Source organism: Oncorhynchus masou, chromosome 15 (assembly GCF_036934945.1).
Source record: "Oncorhynchus masou masou isolate Uvic2021 chromosome 15, UVic_Omas_1.1, whole genome shotgun sequence".
Lineage (NCBI taxonomy): Eukaryota > Metazoa > Chordata > Actinopteri > Salmoniformes > Salmonidae > Oncorhynchus > Oncorhynchus masou.
Window position 1 is genome coordinate 19,571,503 of NC_088226.1, and position 23,955 is coordinate 19,595,457.

The 23,955-nt window shown below is 42.4% G+C and overlaps 2 protein-coding genes across 2 annotated transcripts; both read left to right on the forward strand.

Annotated features, from left to right (window-relative positions):
• The first annotated feature begins 5,493 nt into the window (after positions 1–5,493).
• LOC135555023 (interferon a3-like) lies at positions 5,494–6,933 on the forward strand. The gene is made up of 5 exons (XM_064987397.1): positions 5,494–5,643; positions 5,803–5,874; positions 6,338–6,490; positions 6,631–6,729; positions 6,847–6,933. Exons 1-5 carry the CDS (start codon positions 5,494–5,496, stop codon positions 6,931–6,933), a joined length of 561 nt encoding a protein of 186 aa, XP_064843469.1.
• Positions 6,934–21,902: 14,969 nt separating this feature from the next.
• Positions 21,903–23,036, forward strand: LOC135555025 (interferon a3-like). Its single transcript, XM_064987398.1, has 5 exons — positions 21,903–22,052; positions 22,211–22,282; positions 22,446–22,595; positions 22,734–22,832; positions 22,947–23,036. Exons 1-5 carry the CDS (start codon positions 21,903–21,905, stop codon positions 23,034–23,036), a joined length of 561 nt encoding a protein of 186 aa, XP_064843470.1.
• The last annotated feature ends 919 nt before the right edge of the window (positions 23,037–23,955 follow it).

A 23,955-nucleotide genomic window follows, 5' to 3' on the forward strand; every position in this document is an offset into this window, starting at 1 on the left:
CCACTACACCCTGCCCGTGCAGGTCCTTGAGAATCTCGTCAACAAAGGATTGGAAAATGGCTGGTGCTTTTTTCAACCCATACGGCATGACGAGGTACTCACAATGGCCAGATGTGGTACTAAACGTGGTTTTCCACTAATCTCACTCCTGGATTCGCACAAAGTTATACGCGCACCTAAGATCCAGTTTTGTGAAGAAGCATGCTCCGTGGAATGACTCCACCGCCGTGGCGATGAGAGGTAGCCGGTAACTGAACCCCACTGTGATGCAATTTATACCTCTATAGTCAATGCACGGACGCATCTTCACAAAAAAAGAAACTCGAGGAGACAGGTGATGTGGAGGGCCGAATGTACCCCTGTCCCAGATATTCTATTTTTCTCGGGATTTCACCTGCAATATCAGTTCTGTTATACTCACAGACAATATTTTTACAGTTTTGAAAAACTATAGAGTGTTTTCTATCCGAAGCTGTCAATTATATGCTTATTCTAGCATCTGGTCCTGAGAAATAGGCGGTTTACTTTGGGAACGTTATTTTTCCAAAAATAAAAATAGTGTCCCCTAGTTTCAAGAGGTAAACAAGTTCAAAATAACAGGACCCCGGACTACAACAGCAGCCACAAACCCTACTAAGACATTCCAGGGAAAAAACACCTGTTCAAAAATGAACAAGAGAAAACGCAACCTAAAACTAACTGACTGTCAAACGAAAACAATCCCGCACAAAAACCCAAAGGAAATGGAGAGATTAAATACCCCCCTAGTTAACCAAAATGAAACCAGGTGAAACACAAAACAGACATAACCAAAAGAAAAGGAAAAAGGATCAGTGGGAGAGGAGCCATCTTCGGTGAAAGTCGTGACAAAATACCCTCAAATTAAAGCTGACAGTCTGCCCATTAACCTCATAGTCATGGATCATTTCAAATCCAAAGTGCAAGAGTACAGAGCCATAACAACCAAACGTGTCGCTGTCCCAATCCTTTTGGAGCTCATGGTGTTTGTTAAATTTCTCAAGCTCAGTCAATTTGGTTGGGAATAATTGATAGATAGCAGTATTCATACCTTGTCTCTAACTTGACCAATGAGGAACACTAAACACCTCTTGGAAAGTCATTCTGGTGTGTCTTTTGCCTTAAAATGTGTGTAATTGTCCCACTGAAAAATGTAACGATAACCGAGTGTTAGGTCTTCAAAGGACTAAGGCATGTTTTCCACTATTTTTTCCTCTTGGCTTTACTCATTTCATATTTATTTTGATCCTAACAAACTCCCCAGTCCCTGCTGGTGACAAGTCTACCCATAACATGATGCAGCCACTGTAAAACGTGAAAATACAGACAGCAAGTGCATCGGTGATGTTGTACCCACAGCGTTTATTAAAACATTCCCCAACCAGAAACCGTGGATTGATGGCAGCATTCACGCGAAACTGAAAGCGCAAACCACTGCTTTCAATCAGGGCAAGGTGACCGGAAACATGACCGAATACAAAAGGGTAGCTATTCCCTCCACAAGGCAATCAAACAAGCTAAGCGTCAGTATAGAGACAAAGTAGAGTCGCAATTCAACGGCTCAGACGAGAGGTATGTGAGTCTACAGTCAATCACGGATTACAAAATGAAAACCAGCTACGTCGCGGACCAGGATGTCTTGCTCCCAGACAGACTAAACAACTTCTTTGCTCGCTTTGAGGACAATAAGGTGCCACTGACACGGCCAGCTACCAAAACCTGCAGACTCTACTTCACTGCAGCCGACGTGATTAAAATATTTAAACGTGTTAATCCTCGCAAGGCTGCAGGCCCAGACGACATCCCCAGGCGCGTCCTCAGAGCATGTGCAGACCAGCTGACTGGTGTGTTTACGGACATATTCAATCAATCCTTATCCCAGTCTGCTGAAAGTTGTGTATAGGTCTTCTATCCACCCATTTTATTTCCCTTCCCAAGTTACCCTCAGCCAAGGAGACGGCTCAGCTCATGGTGCAGCACTTCTTCCGTATCCATGGACTTCCGGTCGACATGGTCTCCGATCGTGGTCCTCAGTTCTGGAAGGCATTCTGCCCCCTGATTTGGTCTCCGGACAGCCTGTCCTCTGGTTTTCACCCCTAATCTAATGGTCAGTCGGAGCGAGCCAGTGACGACTTGGAGACGGCTCTTCATTGCCTCGTCTCCGCCAACCTGGAGCCAGCAACTTGTGTGGGTGGAATACGCAAGTGTTCAAGTGTTACTTTGGATATCAGCCCCCGCTCTTTCCTGAGCAAGAGGAAGAAGTTGGCATACTCTCTGCCCGATGTTCGTCCGCCGCTGTTACCGTACCTGGAAGAGAGCCCGGAGTACCTGGAAGACCACATCTAGGTATCGGCGACAGGCGGATCGCCTACGGACCGCTAATCACCGCTATCGGCTCGTGCAGAAGGTATAGGTTTCCTCTCGGGACCAGCCCCTCCAGGTGGAGTCCCGTGAACTTTACCCTTGTTTCATTGGCCATTTCCACATCTCTAAAATCCTTAGCCCCTCTGCTGTCCGTCTCCTGTTTCCCCGCACCCTCCGTATACATTTCACTTTTCGTGTGTCGCGGACTAAACCTCTGTCTCACAGCCCATTGTCTCCTGTTTCCAGGATTACGTCTCTTTGCCTGCGTTGACCTACCAATTGCCTAACATCCTGTACCAGCCTGAATCTGATATGGATTACAAATCTTTGCCTGCCTTGGCTTACCTTTTGCCTGCCTCTTGTAGTATAATAAACTCTGAGACTTGTACTATCCGCCTCCTGTGTCTGCATCTTGGTCTTAGTCTGAGCCGTTAGCAGTGTTGTAAATGTTAGAGTTATGTTTAAAATCCAATTCTAAGAATATAAATTGTAGAAATGGGTTACGACTTTGTGGTGTTTGTGTGTGGTCAGGGGGAGACCCAGCTGTATCCGAGAGGAGCATAAAATATTCAGTGTTAGTCTTTGATTGAATTGGTTACACTGTGTGTTCTTTTTATTACCGGTGGGAGAAAAGCTATGCACACTGAGCCTTGCGTTTCAACTTGTAACGTTCTGGGTGTCGTGAGTGGGAAGTCAGGCGCAGGAAACAGAGAGTTCAATATAGTGCTCTTTTAATGCACACACGGTGAACACCGGCCACCCCACGAAACACTGGGTGCTCAAAACAAATGCCCCAGACACTGGGGACGAAAACTGTCCCGCAAACTCCACGAACATAAACCAACACGTTCGTCTACACCAAACACAAAGGTTACAATAATTAATCCCGCAGAAGGAAACGGGCGGGCCGGCTGACTAATGAATCCCAAATAATTACAACAAACTCAAAACAGGTGTAACCAATAAACACATAAGGAGGGGGAGGAAAGAATCAGCGGCAGCTAGTAGGCTGGCGACAACTAGCGCCGAGCGCCACCCGAAAGGGAAGGGAGCCACCTTCGGTCGGAGTCGTGACACAACTGGCAGGTCAGCTCTTTCAACAAAACCTGACACAATGAAACACTATCACATTAGGGGAGCTGCAGGTCCTTCTTGCTCGACAAAATATGACCTATTCGGAATGTGGAGGTTCTTGGTGATGTTGTTGTATTTGTTCATTGCATTACACAGTAGGCTATTACCTTATTATTCCGTGTAATTTATTGTATTAATATTATTCACAAGGAAATTCATATTAAAGTTGTTTGTTATGTTTACTATTTTTTACCGGGTTAGAAACATGAGTGTGCATCTTAACCCTCGCATTGGAGACAAGGTGAATAACTACTTCAAACAGCTGGATGACTTTCTTTCACATGAGGTAAAACATCTCCTATGTTTACTGTTTTGGGTTTTTTGGTCCCTATACCTATGATGTAAGCCTATGTGTGCCATGTTTAATTTTAAAATAAAATAAAATATATTCGTTTCCTGCTTTTTCTTTCAGAAATCAGTTCGTGCGCACGGGAGGTCTTGAGAGTTGAAATAGAGGGCATCCTGAGACATTCTCAGAAGAATTTAACAAAAATGCCAAGAATATACGTGTCATGGTAGAATGTTGTAGTTACATTTTGCATAAAAGTTTATTAAAACATGTTTTATAAGTAATATTGTTCTTTATAAGTAAAAAGTTCTATATAGAACCCTTTTCTAGAGTGTGTATAATATTTGAATAAACACACGCACACACAGCTTATATTTGTTAGAAATGTGCTAGTAATTTTGTAAAGATGTGTGACCTGAATGAACCGATTAATGAAGACGAATTTCTCAATGACATGTTACCATAATACCATACCAACATCATCTTCAATGAAAAACAACAAACTCCTTTAGAATACACTTTTAAACAAGACATCATATGATTGTTGCATTTTATCACTGTACAAAATGGTTTATTCATATAGTTATGAATAATATAAAGTATATACTGTATATTATGCAACATAATCATTATTATATTTTGAATGTTAGTTCAATGGAGAGTACCAATCGCTCTTAAAACAAAGCCTATACTCTTCAGTCGCTGGGGAGGAAAGGTAATAGATGCAGAGGTCCCATCAACTTACATAACTGGAAGAATAAATAAAAGATGTATTTACAAGCCCATTAAAGACAAGACTATTGAATACTTTGACAGATTATCTACGTGAAAGACCTATCATACGAACACAATTCTAATGGCCCAGATTCAAAAGCCCCCGCAATATAGGCTCAAACTTAAGCAGTATTCCCAAGGTCAATACTGCCTGTGCACTTCATAGGTTACCAGTGTCTTTTTCTGAAAACCAGGAGCATATAGAGGGGGTCTATCAAAATATTTCAGACCACCCAAACCTATTTCTAAAACGAAATAAAGTAATGTCGAGTGTCTAAATCATACAACCGATACAAGGTTGATCTGTATCTTTACATAGACAGTTGGGGTCCACAAACCACAATTACCCTTTAAGCAGGTGGTTACAACGTAGTTGACACCAAAGTTTCTGTGTGCAAATGAAAAGGTGTTGCGTTTTCAAACATTAAATACTTTGGTTCTCGAAGTGAAAGGCCAAACTAAATGTGTTCTATATGGTGATATTTATTTAGGCCATAGTCCGATGGATTCACATGTTTATTTTTTCATCAAACAAATCCTGGTTGAAAGGTCAACATTTCATGATAAAATAGCAAATAGCTCAAGATGTAACAATTATTCGAGCGATGCACCTGTACTTTCGGTGCATTTTCTCCACACGTACAAAAACACTCAGGTATGAAAGTGTAAGGGAACTTCCACCTTTCACTTTTGGAATACCTTGCAGACTCGTTGTATAAAGGACCGACACAGGTTGGAGCATGGCAGAACTTGGGTGGCAGAACTGGTATTGATCAGTCAGGAAGAACACTTTATCTCTTTATCCGTTGCGGACAACTTACCTTTTGTCGGAATTATACGAAGTCTTCTATCTTTCGGAAGTGCATCAACGTTGATTGTGGACAAACCGAGAACTACAGTAGACCTACGCTAAAATGGGTTCAATCAGCTTTTGGATGTGCTTGGTCATGACGATTTGCACCTGGAATAAAACCATCGGATGCACATGGATGAAGACACTGCCTCGGTCTCCGAGCATGTTCCAAGTGTTCAGCAACAACACCATAACGATGCTTCAGAAAATGGTAGGATATGGGGTCATGTTTATTCACTTGTTCCTGGTCATTGAGCTCTTGTCTTCTTTTCAACATTTCATGAGCTGCTATGTTTCATTTAAATTACATGACTCCTTTTTGTACAGTAATAGCAATGCAATATTTTGTTTATATTTTTTGGCATCTCAGGGTCATGAAGTATCTCGAGGACCTCAGATCACTTTCCCTGACAAACAATACAGACAAGTAAATAATTTCAAGGTAAAAAATATGCATTAAAAAATGTTTTGTAATATCCATAAACTTTTTTTAAAAGAGTGGATTAAACACTGAATTCGGGAAGTATCCAGACCCCTTCACTTTTTCCCCATTTTGTTATGTTACAGACCAGTTCTAAAATCTATTGCAAATAAAAACAAAATCATCATCAATGTACACACAATATCCCATAATGAAGTAGCAAAAACAGTTTTTGATTTTCATAAATTAGCGAAAATGTCGAAAAACATGTTTTGGCTTGGTCGTTGTGGGTTATTGTGTGTAGATTGATGAATGAAATCATATTTATTACATTTTAAAATAAGGCTGTAACGTAATAAAATGTACAGATAGTGAAGTGCACTGTATATAATTAGGTTATAACGAATTTACAATTTGCTATAATTTTTCGATATTTGCCATCAATTCATAAGGCATATACTAATACAAATCACTCTTCTTCCAGGCTGACGAACAGATTGCCTTCATTTCACATACTCTGAACGGTATAAAGAAATTGTTCAGCAGTGGTAAATATGAGTCCACCGCCTGGGACCAGAAAGGAGTTGACAAGTTTATGAATAACCTCTATCGCCAGACCTCGGAGCTGGACCAATGCGTATGTCATTTGTGATTTTCGCCTCTTAACAGTAATGCAAAACGGAAAACATTATCCTATCCTATTAGATGATAATATAAGTAGTTACATGTTAATCAAATCATAATATTAAATTAATGATTTGTATTTTGTCCTAACAGGTAAAGGCTATGAAAACTAGACTATCAAAATCTGTTAACAGAGTGAACAAAAAGATGAGCCTTCACTTCAAGTTCCTGAAGCATTACTTGAAACGCGAGGTAGGTTGATCCATTTGTCTTACAAAGAGAGTACATTCACCAAATCTGGATGTATTTATGTGATGATACAATATGTGTCTATTCTAAAATATTAACAACTGTATTTCGTTTATGCAGGATTACAGCGCAAGCGGCTGGGAAGACATACGGACAGTGGTGCTGGCACACCTACAAAGACTAGACACAACATTAAGTAGCAAATGAGCGTTATGTGTGTGTTGTGTAGATATTTGTTATTTATATATCTATTTATCTATTCATATATCTAACTATTTTTTTACATGTTTACTCATTTGTTTTTTTAACGTATTTATTTATTGTGTAGTAATGTATTCACAACCCCGAGGAGTAAATCATTTTTTTATTCTGAATAGTTATGTGATTGATTTAGGCTATACATAGCCTAATGTATCAATGTTTCCGTGCATTTTTTTGTATTCATGAAGGCCATTGCATACTGTATTTATTATTGCAACCTGATAGGAAATGTTTGTTATTGTAATAATGAAATGTATTAAAATTAAATAAATGTGTCCTTTACAGCTGTAATCCTTTTCAATCAAATAAATTGTAATTTATCGCATACACACATTTAGCAGATGTTTTAACGGCTGTAGCTATATGCTTTTTTTCTAGCTCTACCACTGCAGTAATATCTGACAATACAAAACAATACACACAAATCTAAAAGAAAATGAATGGACATAAGAAACATAGAAATATGTCGGAGTCTGGAGTATATATACACAGTACCAGTCAAAAGTTTGGACACACCTCAGGGTTTTTCTTTATCTTTACTATTTTCTACATTGTAGAATAATAGTGAAGACATCAATACTATGAAATAACACATATGGGATCATGTAGTAACCAAAAAAATGCTAAACAAATCCAAATATATGTTATATTTGAGATTATTTAAAGTATCCACCCAGCTTTGATGTCAGCTTTGTACACTCCTGGCATTCTCTGAACCAGCTTCAGGAGGTAGTCACCTGGAATGCATTTCAATTAACAGGTGTGCCTTGTTAAAAGTTAATTTGTGGAATTTCTTTCCTTCTTAATGCGTTTTAGCCAATCAGTTGTGCTGTGACAAGGTAGGGGTGGTATACAGAAGATAGCACTATTTGCTAAAATACCAAGTCCATATTTCTGTCAGGAACAGCTCAAATAAGCAAAGAGAAGTGTGTGTGTGTGTGTGTGTGTGTGTGTGTGTGTGTGTGTGTGGCACGACGCATCCTGTACACATTGGGAAGATGCAGTTGAGACATTGTTTGCTCATTGACGTCTTACACATTCTAAATTCTACAGTTCTACATCGTTGGCTTGTCGGCTAAGCATCAACATTATATAATGATGTCTTGACGACGTCTTCCCAATATCAAACGCTCTCCAAACTGCATAATCCCAATTCGATATGTCAGCCAAAGGTGCCTATGATTACTGGGGAGAAGACTGGAACTGATGACATCGCACAACTTGTGTAAAACAGCTGGGAAAACCCCAAAATGCGTCCACCGCAGACGTGTCATGTGACGTAAGAAGACGTTTCAGCACCATTGACAGGTATCACTACTAGCGCAAAAACTCATGAGGACGTCAGCCACTTCAGCACGTTGAACGTCGCCAAACGGTCAGAGATTCTATCAGAGGTTCTGTGTTGTGGCCGCAGCCCTGTTGCTACTGTTATTGTCCTGCTTACTAGTGTTCCAATTACCCAAACCCCTAAACTTACATTTGTAAAACTATATGTGATGGGAAATATACCTCTCTGACTCTTTGGTATCACGTTCAAGTGTCACGATTATGATTCCTCATGGCTGGTCCTATTAAGGCTATATAGAATAACACCAAGGCCCATATTTATAAAGCATCTCAGAGAGTTGGAGTGAATAAATGCAGCAGAATAATTAGGCTACATCTTTATTTTTAGCCTATAACATGACATTTCAATATGATTCCACCCATGACATTTTATCAAGACCCTGATGGAACAGGTGTGTTCGAACTGGGTTGGAACAAAAGCCTGCACCTTCTCCTGCTGGTCTCCAGGACCGTGCAGACCGTTTTGGTGACCACTTCCCTACAGTATATGATCTTTACAGTTGAACAGGCGTTGAATATTCTGAATTAACCCCAATATTATATAGAAAAGGGGAGAAATGAACCAATGCCAAGTTTTGACCTTGCAAAGTCAAAAACGTGCACAGCACTATGACACACACACACACACACACACACACACACACACACACACACACACACACACACACACACACACACACACACACACACACACACACACAAAGAAAATAGAAAGTTCCAATATATCATGTTGTCGTTGCTTGTCAACATTGCATACATAGCAGACAACAGTAAGGTGAAAGTTGGTTACGTCATTGTGAAAATGAAAGTTGAGAGATGTGGGTATTGACCCTGACGTTTCCCATTCACTTTTCAGTTGTAGCGCAACAGCAGAGGACTACGGAACAATATTTCGGACTAACTTTGATCGAAAACCACTAAATTAATGTCTCATATGGCTACATTTCTTAAGAAGTGTGGGTTTTATTTCGCCTTCGACGATATTATCGGACTTTTTTTCGGTTCAAGCGAAGTTATTAGCAGTTGAAAGCAAAGCTCGCGAATAGCCTATACTCGCAAGTAATAGTCAAGCCGATATCTAAAATGAATAATCTTATTTTGTGGTTGCATGCGCTAGTCTGGAAAATGGAAGTCACCGCCTCCGGTAGGTTGATCGGTGGGAAATTCTCCATACAGTTTTCCCTTTCCCAATTCCAGATAAAACTACTTAACACAATTAATATGTTCAAACTCATATGGAAAACTCATAGTGAAACAAATGGCTGTTTACAATGCATTCAATGCAGAGTTGGACTTGTATTTTTCTTATTATTTGCAGTATGCAAAGCGTGTGTCATTGCTGTGACTGGATCCGACACCACTACGGTCACTTGAGCGCATAATACCTTTCCCTGCTGGACCAGATGGTGAGTTATCAGCACACTGTAAAAGTAGACTGAATGCATGTATTAAGGACAGCAAAACAACCAACCAAGTAAAATAGTCATGTGTTTCATGTTTAGCATCTGTGTTAGAAAACTGTTAGCCTATATTTGAATATACATAGTAAAAGGGCGCTAAGGCTATAAAAGGGCGCTAAGGATATCAAGAGACGCTATCTATATTAGGCCTACTGTACTTGCAGTATAAGCTATACTTTATGTCTGTCTTGATTGCTCTTGAAGTATTTGACTCATGACTTAACACACGATATTGATTGTTTTCCAGGGAGGAGATATCACAAAGCAGAATGCCCCTGTCCTTTTCCCAACATCACTTTACAGACACTTAGACGATGCCGAGGTAAAGGCTAGAAACCTACAGGAATGTAGTTCTCCAGGAACAGGGTTGGAGAGCCCTGGTTTAGCTGTAGCCTACTGACTCTACAAGTGGAGAAATGGACTTGTAAAGTGCATATAATGTGTTCAACTTTTTCCACATTTTGTTACCTTACAGACTTTTTCTAAAATTGATTAAATGGATTTTTCCCCTCTTCAGTTTATACACAATACCTGATAATGACAAAGCAAAAACTGTGTTTTAGATATTTTTTCAAACATAATAACAATACAAAACTGAAATATCACATTTACGTAAGTATTCAGACCCTTTACTCAGAACTTTGTTGAAGCACCTTTGGCAGTGATTCAGTGATTACAGGCTTGAGTCTTCTTGGCTATCATGCTACAAGCCTGGCACATCTGTATTTGAGGAGTTTCTGTCATTCTTCTCTGCAGATCCTCTCAAGTTCTATCCGGTTGGATAGGGAGCATCGCTGTACAGCTATTTTCAGGTCACTCTAGAGATGTTTGATTATTTTAGCGTAAGTCCGGGCTCTTCTGGTCAGACTCCGGAGACGGGCACATCGTGCACCACTCCCTAGCATTCTTCTCGCCAATGTCCAGTCTCTTGACAACAAGGTTGATGAAATCCGAGCAAGGGTAGCATTCCAGAGGGACATCAGAGACTGTAACGTTCTTTGCTTCACGGAAACATGGCTCACAGACAGAAACTAAAACAAGAAGCTCCCATGCTGAGGTCTGTCCAACGCTGGTCCGACCAAGCTGATTCCACACTCCAAGACTGCTTCTATCACGTGGACTGGGACATGTTTCGTATTGCGTCAGACAACAACATTGACGAATACGCTGATTCGGTGTGAAAGTTCATTAGAACGTGCGTTGAAGATGTTGTTCCCATAGCAACGATTAAAACATTCCCTAACCAGAAACCGTGGATTGATGGCAGCATTCGCGTGAAACTGAAAGCGCGAACCAATCCTTTTAATCAGGGCAAGGTGACTGGTAACATGAACGAATACAAACAGTGCAGCTATTCCCTCCGCAAGGCTATCAAACAAGCTAAGCGTCAGTATAGAGACAAAGTAGAATCTCAATTCAACGGCTCAGACACAAGAGGTATGTGGCAGGGTATACAGTCAATCACGGACTACAAGAAGAAAACCAGCCCAGTCACGGACCAGGATGTCTTGCTCCCAGGCAGACTAAATAACTTTTTTGCCCGCTTTGAGGACAATACAGTGCCACTGACACGGCCTGCAATGAAAACATGCGGTCTCTCCTTCACTGCAGCCGAGGTGAGTAAAACATTTAAACGTGTTAACCCTCGCAAGGCTGCAGGCCCAGACGGCATCCCCAGCCGCGCTCTCAGAGCATGCGCAGACCAGCTGGCTGGTGTGTTTACGGACCTATTCAATCAATCCCTATACCAGTCTGCTGTTCCCACATGCTTCAAGAGGGCCACCATTGTTCCTGTTCCCAAGAAAGCTAAGGTAACTGAGCTAAACTACTACCGCCCCGTAGAACTCACTTCCGTCATCATGAAGTGCTTTGAGAGACTAGTCAAGGACCATATCACCTCCACCCTACCTGACACCCTAGACCCACTCCAATTTGCTTACCGCCCAAATAGGTCCACAGACGATTCAATCTCAACCACACTGCACACTGCTCTAACCCACCTGGACAGGAGGAATACCTATGTGAGAATGCTGTTCATCGCTACAGCTCAGCATTTAACACCATAGTACCCTCCAAGCTCGTCATCAAGCTCGAGACCCTGGGTCTCGACCCCGCTCTGTGCAACTGGGTACTGGACTTCCTGACGGGCCGCCCCCAGGTGGTGAGGGTAGGCAACAACATCTCCACCCCGCTGATCTTCAACACTGGGGCCCCACAAGGGTGCGTTCTGAGCCCTCTCCTGTACTGCCTATTCACCCACGACTGCGCAGCCACGCACGCCTCCAACTCAATTATCAAGTTTGCGGACGACACAACAGTGGTAGGCTTGATTACCAACAACGACGAGACGGCCTACAGGGAGGAGGTGAGGGCCCTCGGAGTGTGGTGTCAGGAAAATAACCTCACACTCAACGTCAACAAAACTAAGGAGATGATTGTGGACTTCAGGAAACAGCAGAGGGAACACCCCCCTATCCACATCGATGGAACAGTAGTGGAGAGGGTAGTAAGTTTTAAGTTCCTCGGCATACACATCACAGACAAACTGAATTGGTCCACTCACACAGACAGCATTGTGAAGAAGGCGCAGCGCCTCTTCAACCTCAGGAGGCTGAAGAAATTCGGCTTGTCACCAAAAGCACTCACAAACTTCTACAGATGCACAATCGAGAGCATCTTGGCGGGCTGTATCACCGCCTGGTACGGCAACTGCTCCGCCCATAACCGTAAGGCTCTCCAGAGGGTAGTGAGGTCTGCACAACGCATCACCGGGGGCAAACTACCTGCCCTCCAGGACACCTACACCACCCGATGTTACAGGAAGGCCATAAAGATCATCAAGGACAACACCCACCCGAGCCACTGCCTGTTCACCCCGCTATCATCCAGAAGGCGAGGTCAGTACAGGTGCATCAAAGCTGGCACCGAGAGACTGAAAAACAGCTTCTATCTCAAGGCCATCAGACTGTTAAACAGCAACCACTAACATTGAGTGGCTGCTGCCAACACACTGACTCAACTCCAGCCACTTTAATAATGCTACCTAATATAATGTTTACATACCCTACATTATTCATCTCATATGTATACGTATATACTGTACTCTATATCATCTACTGCATCCTTATGTAATACATGTATCACGAGCCACTTTAACTATGCCACTTTGTTTACATACTCATCTCATATGTATATACTGTACTCAATACCATCTACTGTATCTTGCCTATGCTGCTCTGTACCATCACTCATTCATATATCCTTATGATGGGTGGCAGTGTAGCCTAGTGGTTAGAGCATTGGACTAGTAACCGAAAGGTTGCAAGTTCAAATCCCCGAGCTGACAAGGTGCAAAATCTGTTGTTCTGAACAGACAATTAACACCCTGTTCCTAGGCTGTCATTGAAAATAAGAATTTGTTCTGAACTGACTTGCCTAGTAAAATAAAGGTAAAATATTTTTTTTGACATATTCTTTATCCCCTTACACTGTGTATAAGAAATTAGTTTTGGAATTGTTAGTTAGATTACTTGTTGGTTATTACTGCATTGTCGGAACTAGAAGCACAAGCATTTCGCTACACTCGCATTAACATCTGCTAACCATGTGTATGTGACAAATAAAATTTGATTTGATTTGATTTGCTGGGACACTCAAGGACATTCAGAGACTTGTCCCAAAGACACTCCTGCGTTGTCTTGGCTTTATGCTTAGGGTCGTTGTCCTGATGGAAGGTAAACCCTCGCCCCAGTCTGAGGTCCTGTACGCTCTGGAGCAGGTTTTCATCAAGGATATCTCTGTACTTTGCTCTGTTCATCTTTACCTTGATCCTGACTAGTCTCCCAGTCCATGCCAATGAAAAACATCCCCAGAGCATGATTATGCCACCACCATACTTAACTGTAGGGATGGTGCAAGGTTTCCTCCAGATGTGATGCTTGGCATTCTGGCCAAATATGTTTCATTAGACCAGAGACACTTGTTTCTCATGGTCTGAGAGTCCTTTTGTCAGGGAGGTGCCTTTTTGCAAACTCCAAGCGGGCTGCAATGTGCCTTTTACTGAGGAGTGTCATCCGTCTGGCTATTCTACCAGAGATGGTTGTCTTTCTGGAAGGCTCTCTTATCCCCACAGTACAAATCTGAAGCTCTGTCAGAATGACCATCGGGTTCTTCGTTAGCTACGCAGACCAGTGCACCATAACCAATCAGAGCTGCATTAGACATATTTGCAAAAAGCCATTGCCATACATGGCTCTGAGCCATTCACTTTGAAATAGGGAAGATGTGCTTGTTTTGATATCGACGTGAGAGCTGCATGTAGCCACCTGTGTGCATTTGTTCATATTCTTTGCTCGTTATTGAGCGATTTTCCCAGTTTTAGCCAATGTCTGGTCAACAATGGAAACTGTAAGAAACTATAGAAACTGTAAGGAAAACACCTTCATGGCATTGTATCTAGCTCTCAACAATAGATGTACCTTTTTATACTCCAATGTCACTATGTTTTACAATAAACAATGAAATGCCATGGATGCTACATGTAGTATATTAAGATAACTGCATTGGAGCAGCTGTGTGGAGTCCAACTATTATAATCATGTTCTTCTTTCTGAAACAGAGTAGCTATGCAAATAGTTACGCGTTCCATCCCTTGAGAGAAGGGATGTTAGAAAAGTATGCTTTTAAACGCTTATACTGTAGGCAATCAACCCTACTCAATAAATATAAAATTGAAGTACAAAATGGATAGGCAACTGTGTTGAAAATACATTGCGTGAAGCGCACTGTGTATATACACACAGAAGACAGGAACGCAAAATGTCGTCAACAGCTTTGTAAGGTGGAGGAATGGAATTTTCAATGCTCTTTCACTTTCCCCAGTTGAACTTTCCTTGTTTAACAAATTACCTCATCCATGGCATATCAATGAGGGAGGCTATGAAGGTAGGGTAGGTAGCCGACCATTTAGAAGTGGTGTTCAGGGATATATCAACTTGTAACGGTTTTCTTCTGGTGAAAGAGAGGCGGACCAAAATGCAGCGTGGTTAGTTTTGTACATCTTTAATAAAGATGAAAATACAACAATCTACAAAACAAGAAACGTGAAAAACCCAAACCAGTCCTATCCGGTGCCACAAACACAAAGACAGGAACAATCACCCACAAGAGACCTAAAGAATATGGCTGCCTAAATATGGTTCCCAATCAGAGACAACGATAAACACCTGCCTCTGATTGAGAACCACTCTAGGCAACCATAGACTTACCTAGAGTACTACTCTAACCACAATACCATTCCTACAAACAACCCCAGACAAAACAAACCACATAAATCCCCATGTCATACCCAGGCCTCACCACAATACTAACGAAAACACAGAATACTAAGGCCAGGGCGTGACACAACTCACCGGACACATGGCCACTCTTAATGTCTCCTTTGTGGTACATCTTCTGTGTGTAATTGTTCTTTACCCGGTTGTTTATGCTAAATGCAGTGTCCAAAAGGAGCAAATGCATTATCTTCATCAAACTCGCCAGACCCTCAATGATCTTTCCATGGTAGGTCAATTTATGTAACCTGTTACAAATTGACCTTATAGGCAGACATATTTAGAAATATGGCTCTGAATATAGGCTTTAGCATGCTGTGATATCACAATTTATTTATTCTAGATGAAAATTGATTATTGGATCTTAATTCGTTCATATATTTAGTTATTTTATTGAGATATGTGTATTGTGTGTGTGGTATAGGAGAGGAGACCAAGAGAGGTGATGCTCAGGAGATCGTGAGTGTCTACAATTTCTGTGTTAGTCAAGTTCAATCGCATGGTTACACAAAGTGTTATTCTGATTACAGGAGGGGGAAAGGTTTGGACACTGAGACTTGCCTTTCAACTAGCCAGCGAGCTCTTCCAACAAAACATAACTCTTGTGAGTTAATCTCAGGGATATTGATTTTAATGTTGTTTGTTCTTTACTATTTCAGGTCAGAGACATGCTACTGCGTCAAAACATTCCAATTGGTGATATGGTTAAGAACTACTTCAAACAGCTGGACGACTTTCTTTCACGTGAGGTAAAGCATCTTATAGGTTGCATTTTACTGAGAGGGGTGGAGTGGGCCTATACCTATGGTGTATAATGTATTATTTCCACTTAAGCGTTTTTCATTTCAGCGTTTCAGCTTGTGCTCGTGGGAGGTCGTGAGAGCTGAAATGTGGAGCATCCCGAGGGATTTTTACAATAAATCAAAAATGCCAAGAACACACGTGTGAGAGAAGCACTACTTTTAGTTCATTTCTGCAAAACATGTAATTTTGATGATTAAATTAAATGTACCACTGTACGCTTCATATGTGTATGTTATTTATCCGTGTTGCAAATGATTTTCATGTCGGCTATGATATTTAAATTAAGATACATTTACATTTACATTTAAGTCATTTAGCAGACGCTCTTATCCAGAGCGACTTACAAATTGGTGAATTCACCTTCTGACATCCAGTGGAACAGCCACTTTACAATAGTGCATCTAAATCATTAAGGGGGGGGGGGGTGAGAAGGATTACTTATCCTATCCTAGGTATTCCTTGAAGAGGTGGGGTTTCAGGTGTCTCCGGAAGGTGGTGATTGACTCCGCTGTCCTGGCGTCGAACAGCGAACAGTTTTGACTGGGCTGAGCGGGAACTGTATTTCCTCAATGGTAGGGAGGCGAGCAGGCCAGAGGTGGATGAACGCAGTGCCCTTGCTTGGGTGTAGGGCCTGATCAGAGCCTGGAGGTACTGCGGTGCCGTTCCCCTCACAGCTCCGTAGGCAAGCACCATGGTCTTGTAGCGGATGCGAGCTTCAACTGGAAGCCAGTGGAGAGAGCGGAGGAGCGGGGTGACGTGAGAGAACTTGGGAAGGTTGAACACCAGACGGGCTGCGGTGTTCTGGATGAGTTGTAGGGGTTTAATGGCACAGGCAGGGAGCCCAGCCAACAGCGAGTTGCAGTAATCCAGACGGGAGATGACAAGTGCCTGGATTAGGACCTGCGCCGCTTCCTGTGTGAGGCAGGGTCGTACTCTGCGGATGTTGTAGAGCATGAACCTACAGGAACGGGCCACCGCCATGATGTTGGTTGAGAACGACAGGGTGTTGTCCAGGATCACGCCAAGGTTCTTAGCGCTCTGGGAGGAGGACACAATGGAGTTGTCAACCGTGATGGCGAGATCATGGAACGGGCAGTCCTTCCCCGGGAGGAAGAGCAGCTCCGTCTTGCCGAGGTTCAGCTTGAGGTGGTGATCCGTCATCCACACTGATATGTCTGCCAGACATGCAGAGATGCGATTCGCCACCTGGTCATCAGAAGGGGAAAGGAGAAGATTAATTGTGTGTCGTCTGCATAGCAATGATAGGAGAGACCATGTGAGGTTATGACAGAGCCAAGTGACTTGGTGTATAGCGAGAATAGGAGAGGGCCTAGAACAGAGCCCTGGGGACACCAGTGGTGAGCGCGTGGCGAGGAGACAGATTCTCGCCACGCCACCTGGTAGGAGCGACCTGTCAGGTAGGACGCAATCCAAGCGTGGGCCGCGCCGGAGATGCCCAACTCGGAGAGGGTGGAGAGGAGGATCTGATGGTTCACAGTATCGAAGGCAGCCGATAGGTCTAGAAGGATGAGAGCAGAGGAGAGAGAGTTAGCTTTAGCAGTGCGGAGCGCCTCCGTGATGCAGAGAAGAGCAGTCTCAGTTGAATGACTAGTCTTGTAACCTGACTGATTTGGATCAAGAAGGTCATTCTGAGAGAGATAGCGGGAGAGCTGGCCAAGGACGGCACGTTCAAGAGTTTTGGAGAGAAAAGAAAGAAGGGATACTGGTCTGTAGTTGTTGACATCGGAGGGATCGAGTGTAGGTTTTTTTCAGAAGGGGTGCAACTCTCGCTCTCTTGAAGACGGAAGGGACGTAGCCAGCGGTCAGGGATGAGTTGATGAGCGAGGTGAGGTAAGGGAGAAGGTCCCCGGAAATGGTCTGGAGAAGAGAGGAGGGGATAGGGTCAAGCGGGCAGGTTGTTGGGCGGCCGGCCGTCACAAGAAGCGAGATTTCATCTGGAGAGAGAGGGGAGAAAGAGGTCAGAGCACAGGGTAGGGCAGTGTGAGCAGAGCCAGCGGTGTCGTTTGACTTAGCAAACGAGGATCGGATGTCGTCGACCTTCTTTTCAAAATGGTTGACGAAGTCATCTGCAGAGAGGGAGGAGGGGGAGGGGGAGGAGGATTCAGGAGGAGGAGAAGGTGGCAAAGAGCTTCCTAGGGTTAGAGGCAGATGCTTGGAATTTAGAGTGGTAGAAGGTGGCTTTAGCAGCAGAGACAGAGGAGGAAAATGTAGAGAGGAGGGAGTGAAAGGATGCCAGGTCCGCAGGGAGGCGGTTTTCCTCCATTTCCGCTCGGCTGCCCGGAGCTCTGTTCTGTGAGCTCGCAATGAGTCGTCGAGCCACGGAGCGGGAGGGGAGGACCGAGCCGGCCTGGAGGATAGGGGACATAGAGAGTCAAAGGATGCAGAAAGGGAAGAGAGGAGGGTTGAGGAGGCAGAATCAGGAGAAAGGTTGGAGAAGGTATGAGCAGAGGGAAGAGATGATAGGATGGAAGAGGAGAGAGTAGCGGGGGGAGAGAGAGCGAAGGTTGGGACGGCGCGATACCATCCAGTAGGGGCAGTGTGGGAAGTGTTGGATGAGAGCGAGAGGGAAAAGGATACAAGGTAGTGGTCGGAGACTTGGAGGGAGTTGCAATGAGGTTAGTGGAAGAACAGCATCTAGTAAAGATGAGGTCGAGCGTATTGCCTGCCTTGTGAGTAGGGGGGGGAAGGTGAGAGGGTGAGGTGAAAAGAGGAGAGGAGTGGAAAGAAGGAGGCAGAGAGGAATGAGTCAAAGGTAGACGTGGGAGGTTAAAGTCGCCCAGGACTGTGAGAGGTGAGCCGTCCTCAGGAAAGGAGCTTATCAAGGCATCAAGCTCATTGATGAACTCTCCGAGGAACCTGGAGGGCGATAAATGATAAGGATGTTAAGCTTGAAAGGGCTGGTAACTGTGACAGCGTGGAATTCAAAGGAGGCGATAGATAGATGGGTAAGGGAGAGAGAGAGAATGACCACTTGGGAGAGATGAGGATCCCGGTGCCACCACCCCGCTGACCAGAAGCTCTCGGGGTGTGCGAGAACACGTGGGCGGACGAAGAGAGAGCAGTAGGAGTAGCAGTGTTATCTGTGGTGATCCATGTTTCCGTCAGTGCCAGGAAGTCGAGGGACTGGAGGAGGCATAGGCTGAGATGAACTCTGCCTTGTTGGCCGCAGATCGGCAGTTCCAGAGGCTACCGGAGACCAGGAACTCCACGTGGGTCGTGCGCGCTGGGACCACCAGATTAGGGTGGCCGCGGCCACGCGGTGTGGAGCGTTTGTATGGTCTGTGCAGAGAGGAGAGAACAGGGATAGATAGACACATAGTTGACAGGGTACAGAAGAGGCTACGCTAATGCAAAGGAGATTGGAATGACAAGTGGACTACACGTCTCGAAAGTTAAGCTTACGTAGCAAGAATCTTATTGACTAAAATGATTGAAATGATACAGTACTGTTGGAGTAGGCTAGCTGGTAGTGGCTGCGATGTTGACACTGCACTAATCAAGTCGTTCCGTCGAGTGTAATAGTTTCTACAGTGCTGCTATTCGGTGGCTAGCTGGCTAGCTAGCAGGTTGATTGCGTTACGTTACCTTAAAAAGAACGACAATAGCTGGCTAGCTAACCTAGAAAATCGCTCTAGGCTACACAATTGTCTTAGATACAAAGACGGCTATGTGGCTAGCTAGCTACGATCAAACAAAACAAACCGTTGTACTGTAATAGTTACTACAGTGCTGCTATTCGGGGCTAGCTGGCTAGCTACGTTAAAAGAACGACAATAGCTGGCCAGCTAACCTAGAAAATCGCTCTAGGCTACACAATTGTCTTAGATACAAAGACGGCTATGTAGCTAGCTAGCTACGATCAAACAAAACAAACCGTTGTACTGTAATAGTTACTACAGTGCTGCTATTCGGGGGCTAGCTGGCTAGCTACGTTAAAAGAACGACAATAGCTGGCCAGCTAACCTAGAAAATCGCTCTAGACTACACAATTGTCTTAGATACAAAGACGGCTATGTAGCTGGCTAGCTACGATCAAACAAATCAAACCGTTGTACTGTAATGAAGTGAAATGAAAATGTGATACTACCTGTGGAGCGACGCGGAATGTTGACCGGGTAGTTGGAGTTCAATTCGGTAGAGGTTGGCTAGCTGTTGGCTAGCTAGCTAGCAGCATTTCCTACGTTAAGGACGACAAATAGCTGGCTAGCTAACCTCGGTAAATTAAGATAATCACTCTAAGTCTACACACTCTAAACTGCACAATTATCTTGGATACGAAGACAACTATGTAGCTAGCTGACACTACGCTAATCGAGTCGTTCAGTTGAGTGTAATAGTTTCTACAGTGCTAGTGGACAGTGGATGTTAGCTAGCTGCTTAGCTAGCTGCTGGGCAGATACGTTAGGACGACGAAATACGATAATTACGGTGTCTTTGTGTTGTTCAGTCAAGCAGTTCAGCAGCAGTGTGTCAAAGTGCGGTGGAAGCTGCCATAGCTGCTGGTTACCGTCACATAGACACAGCCTACAGCTACCGCAATGAGGTCGAGATACAAACACGCCTTACATTGGTTGAAATTGTGCTAGCAATTTTGTAAAATTCTGTGGTGTGATGCAACCTTGAAATACATCGACTTTTTCGTTTAAATGTTATACTAAATGAGATGTTATTCCTACTAACAATTGCATATCAACATCATCTTCAATGAAAAACAATAAACTGCTTTACAATACTCTGAATTCCAGCCATACTTTCCCGCCCTTTCAGACATCATCATATCACTGTAAAACATTGTTGATTCGGATAGTTATGACTTCAAGCAAGTACATATTTACTGGATATCATGCAACATAATTATAACTCCACATTCTGAATGTTAGTTCAATGGAATATAGCAATCGCTAACCGTGCTGTAACTCTTCAGTCTCTACAGTGGAAAGATAATAGATGCAGAGGTAACATCAACTCACATATCTGGATAAAAGTCCAATAAAAACACACGAATACGGAATACTTTGACAAATGATCTACGTGATAGACATATTTTACTCACAAGTGCGTGTAGGCCCAGATTTAAAAGCACCCGAATACAGTCTCCAATTTAAGCACTAATATCAAGGTAAGCAGTATTGTCAAGGTCTATACTGCCTGTGCACTGCATAGACTACCAGTGTCTTATTCTGAAAACCGGGTGCAGAAAGGAGCTGGTCTACGAAATTAAATGAGACCACTAAAACCCGTTTCTAAAACGAAATATAGTAATGTTGAGTGTTTAGTTGATATAACCCATACAACGTTGATTTGTATCTTTAAAAAGGAAGTTGAGGTCCGGAAACCACATTTACCCTTTAAACAAGTGGTCCCAACGTAGTTGGATACCATAGTTTCCATGTGTAAATGAAAAGGTGATGCGTTTGCGAAGATGAGATTTAAAAGCAATTGTTTCCGAAGTGAAAGGACAACGAAATGTTTGCAAATAAATGCATATTCATTTACGCTGTCGTCTGACTAAAAAGGATTCACAAGTAATTTAAAAAAATCTAAAACATGTTCCTGGTTGGTAATCAAATATTTCAAAATAAAATAACAAATCAGTCAAGAATTGAACAAGTCTTCGAGGGATGCACCTGTCCATTCCGTGCGTTGTCTCCAGGCCGAAAAATATACTGTCAGGTATGAAAGCGCCTGTCTACCGGGACTTCCACCTTTCACTTTCGGAACACCTTTCAAAATCTTTGTATAAAATATCGACACAGATTGCAGCATGACAGAACTCTGGATTTCGAGAAGAGGATCGATCAGGAAGAACACTTTATCCATTTGTCCTTGGAGGAAAACCTATTTTTTTCCCGTAATTATACAAAGTATAGGCTGTCTTTCGGAAGTCTGCCTAATTTTGCACCTCGGTTGATAGCGAACAGACAGAGAACTACAGTAGACCTACGATAAAATGGGTTCAATAAGCTTTTGGATGTGCTTGATCCTGACGATTTGCACCTGGCATAAAACCTTCGGATGCACTTGGATGAGGACACTTCCTCCGTCTCGGAGCATGTTCCAAGTGTTCAGCAACAACACCATAACGGTGCTTCGGGAAATGGTAGGAAACTGTAATGTTTATTAACTTGTTCCTGGTCATTGAGCAGTTGTCATCTGTTTAACATTTAATGTGCTGCTGTGTTTCATTTGATTCAGTTACTCGTTTATGTATACAATAGTAATATTGCAATCGTTTGTTTTTATTTTTTGGCATCTCAGGGTCATGTGGTCTCTCGAGAACCTCAGATCACTTTCCCTTACGAGGAATACAGACATGTCGATCATTTCAAGGTAAGACATATGCATAGCCTACACTATTTAAAAGGGGTTTTGGTTCAACGTTTTTTTTCTCATACTGTAGGCCATATAATTAGGTATTAACTAATATGCAACATTTGCTATACTTTTCTGATATTCATAAGGCATGTACTAATACAAATCACTCTTCTTCTAGGATGACGACAAGATTGTCTTCATTTCGCAAACTCTGAACGCTATAGAGAAATTGTACAGAAGTGATAACTATGATTCTTTCTGGGACCAGAAAGTAGTTGACGAGTTTATGATTGACCTGCATCGCCAGACCTCGGAGCTGGACCAATGTGTAAGTCTATGTGATTTGTGATTTTCTATTAACATTAATGCAAAAAGGCAAACATTATCCTATATTTTTAGATTGCCATATAATGTGATTTAAACGAATCATAACATAACATTAATGACTTATATTTTGTTCCAACAGGTAAAGGCTATAAGAGCTACACTACCAAAATCTGACAAAGGAGTGAACAAAAATATGAGCCTTCACTTCAAATTCCTGAAGAATTACTTGAAACGCGAGGTATGTCAATTTGTCTTACCAAGAGAGTGCATTCACCAAATAAGGATATATTCATATGTGATGACACAACATGTGTCTATTCTAAAATATTACATGTGTGTTTCGTTCATGCAGGAATACAGCGCAAGCGGCTGGGAAGGCATAAGGAAAGTGGTGCTGGCACACATGCTAAGACTAGTCACAATAATATTGACTAACCAATGAGCCTCATGTGTGTGTAGAGATTATTTATTTATACTTCTATTTTTTTCAACTATTTATTTACACGGTTATTTTTTTATATGTTTTATTTATTATGTGAATTCACAACTCTGCGAAGTAAAACACATTTTATAATGAATAATGTATTATGTGCTAGGTATTTTTAGGCTATAGAAAATGTAACAACGTTTTCATGCATTGATTTTTGTATTTATGAAGACCATTGCATACTGTATTTATTATTGCAACAATATTGGAAACGTTCGTTATTGTAACGATTAAATACATTTGAAATAAACTAATGTGACCTCTAACAGCTGAGATATATTTTTAATCTAACATATTTACATATGGGCCTAATAAAAAGGTCCTTAGATAGGCCTGATAATGTCACACAGTGTTGTTGTGTCTTAAAACTTGAAGACTGATGATATCACACAACCCGTGCAGAACGGCTGGGAAACCCTTTAAATGCGTCCACAGTGGAGGCAATATAAGAAGACATTTCAGCACCATGGCAAACAAACAGACATGATCTGACATGATTACAGCAATCTTGAATGAATCGTGAATAATGATTAGTGAGAAAGTTAAAGACGCACAAATATCATACCCCCAAGACATGCTAACAGCATTACAGTAACTGCCGAGGTTTGCATTTTTTTGGAGATGTGGTATGATATTTCAAATCAAATCAAACTTTATTTGTCACATGCATCGAATACAACAAGTGTTGACCTTACCGTGAAATGCTTACTTACAAGTCCTTAACCAACAGTGCAGTTCAAGAAGAGTTTAGAATATTATATTACCAAATAAACAAGTAACAAATAATTCAAAGCAACACAATAAAATAACAATAAGGTTCTGAGTCAGTGTGCCGGGGGTACAGGTTAGTTGAAGTAATTTGTACATGTAGGTA

Coding starts and splice junctions, on each gene's coding strand:
- LOC135555023 (XM_064987397.1), top strand. CDS start 5,494: ATGGGTTCAATCAGCTTTTGGATGTGCTTGGTCATGACGATTTGCACC. Junction 5,644..5,802: donor TAACGATGCTTCAGAAAATG/GTAGGATATGGG, acceptor TTGGCATCTCAG/GGTCATGAAGTATCTCGAGG. Junction 5,875..6,337: donor GACAAGTAAATAATTTCAAG/GTAAAAAATATG, acceptor CTCTTCTTCCAG/GCTGACGAACAGATTGCCTT.
- LOC135555025 (XM_064987398.1), top strand. CDS start 21,903: ATGGGTTCAATAAGCTTTTGGATGTGCTTGATCCTGACGATTTGCACC. Junction 22,053..22,210: donor TAACGGTGCTTCGGGAAATG/GTAGGAAACTGT, acceptor TTGGCATCTCAG/GGTCATGTGGTCTCTCGAGA. Junction 22,283..22,445: donor GACATGTCGATCATTTCAAG/GTAAGACATATG, acceptor CTCTTCTTCTAG/GATGACGACAAGATTGTCTT.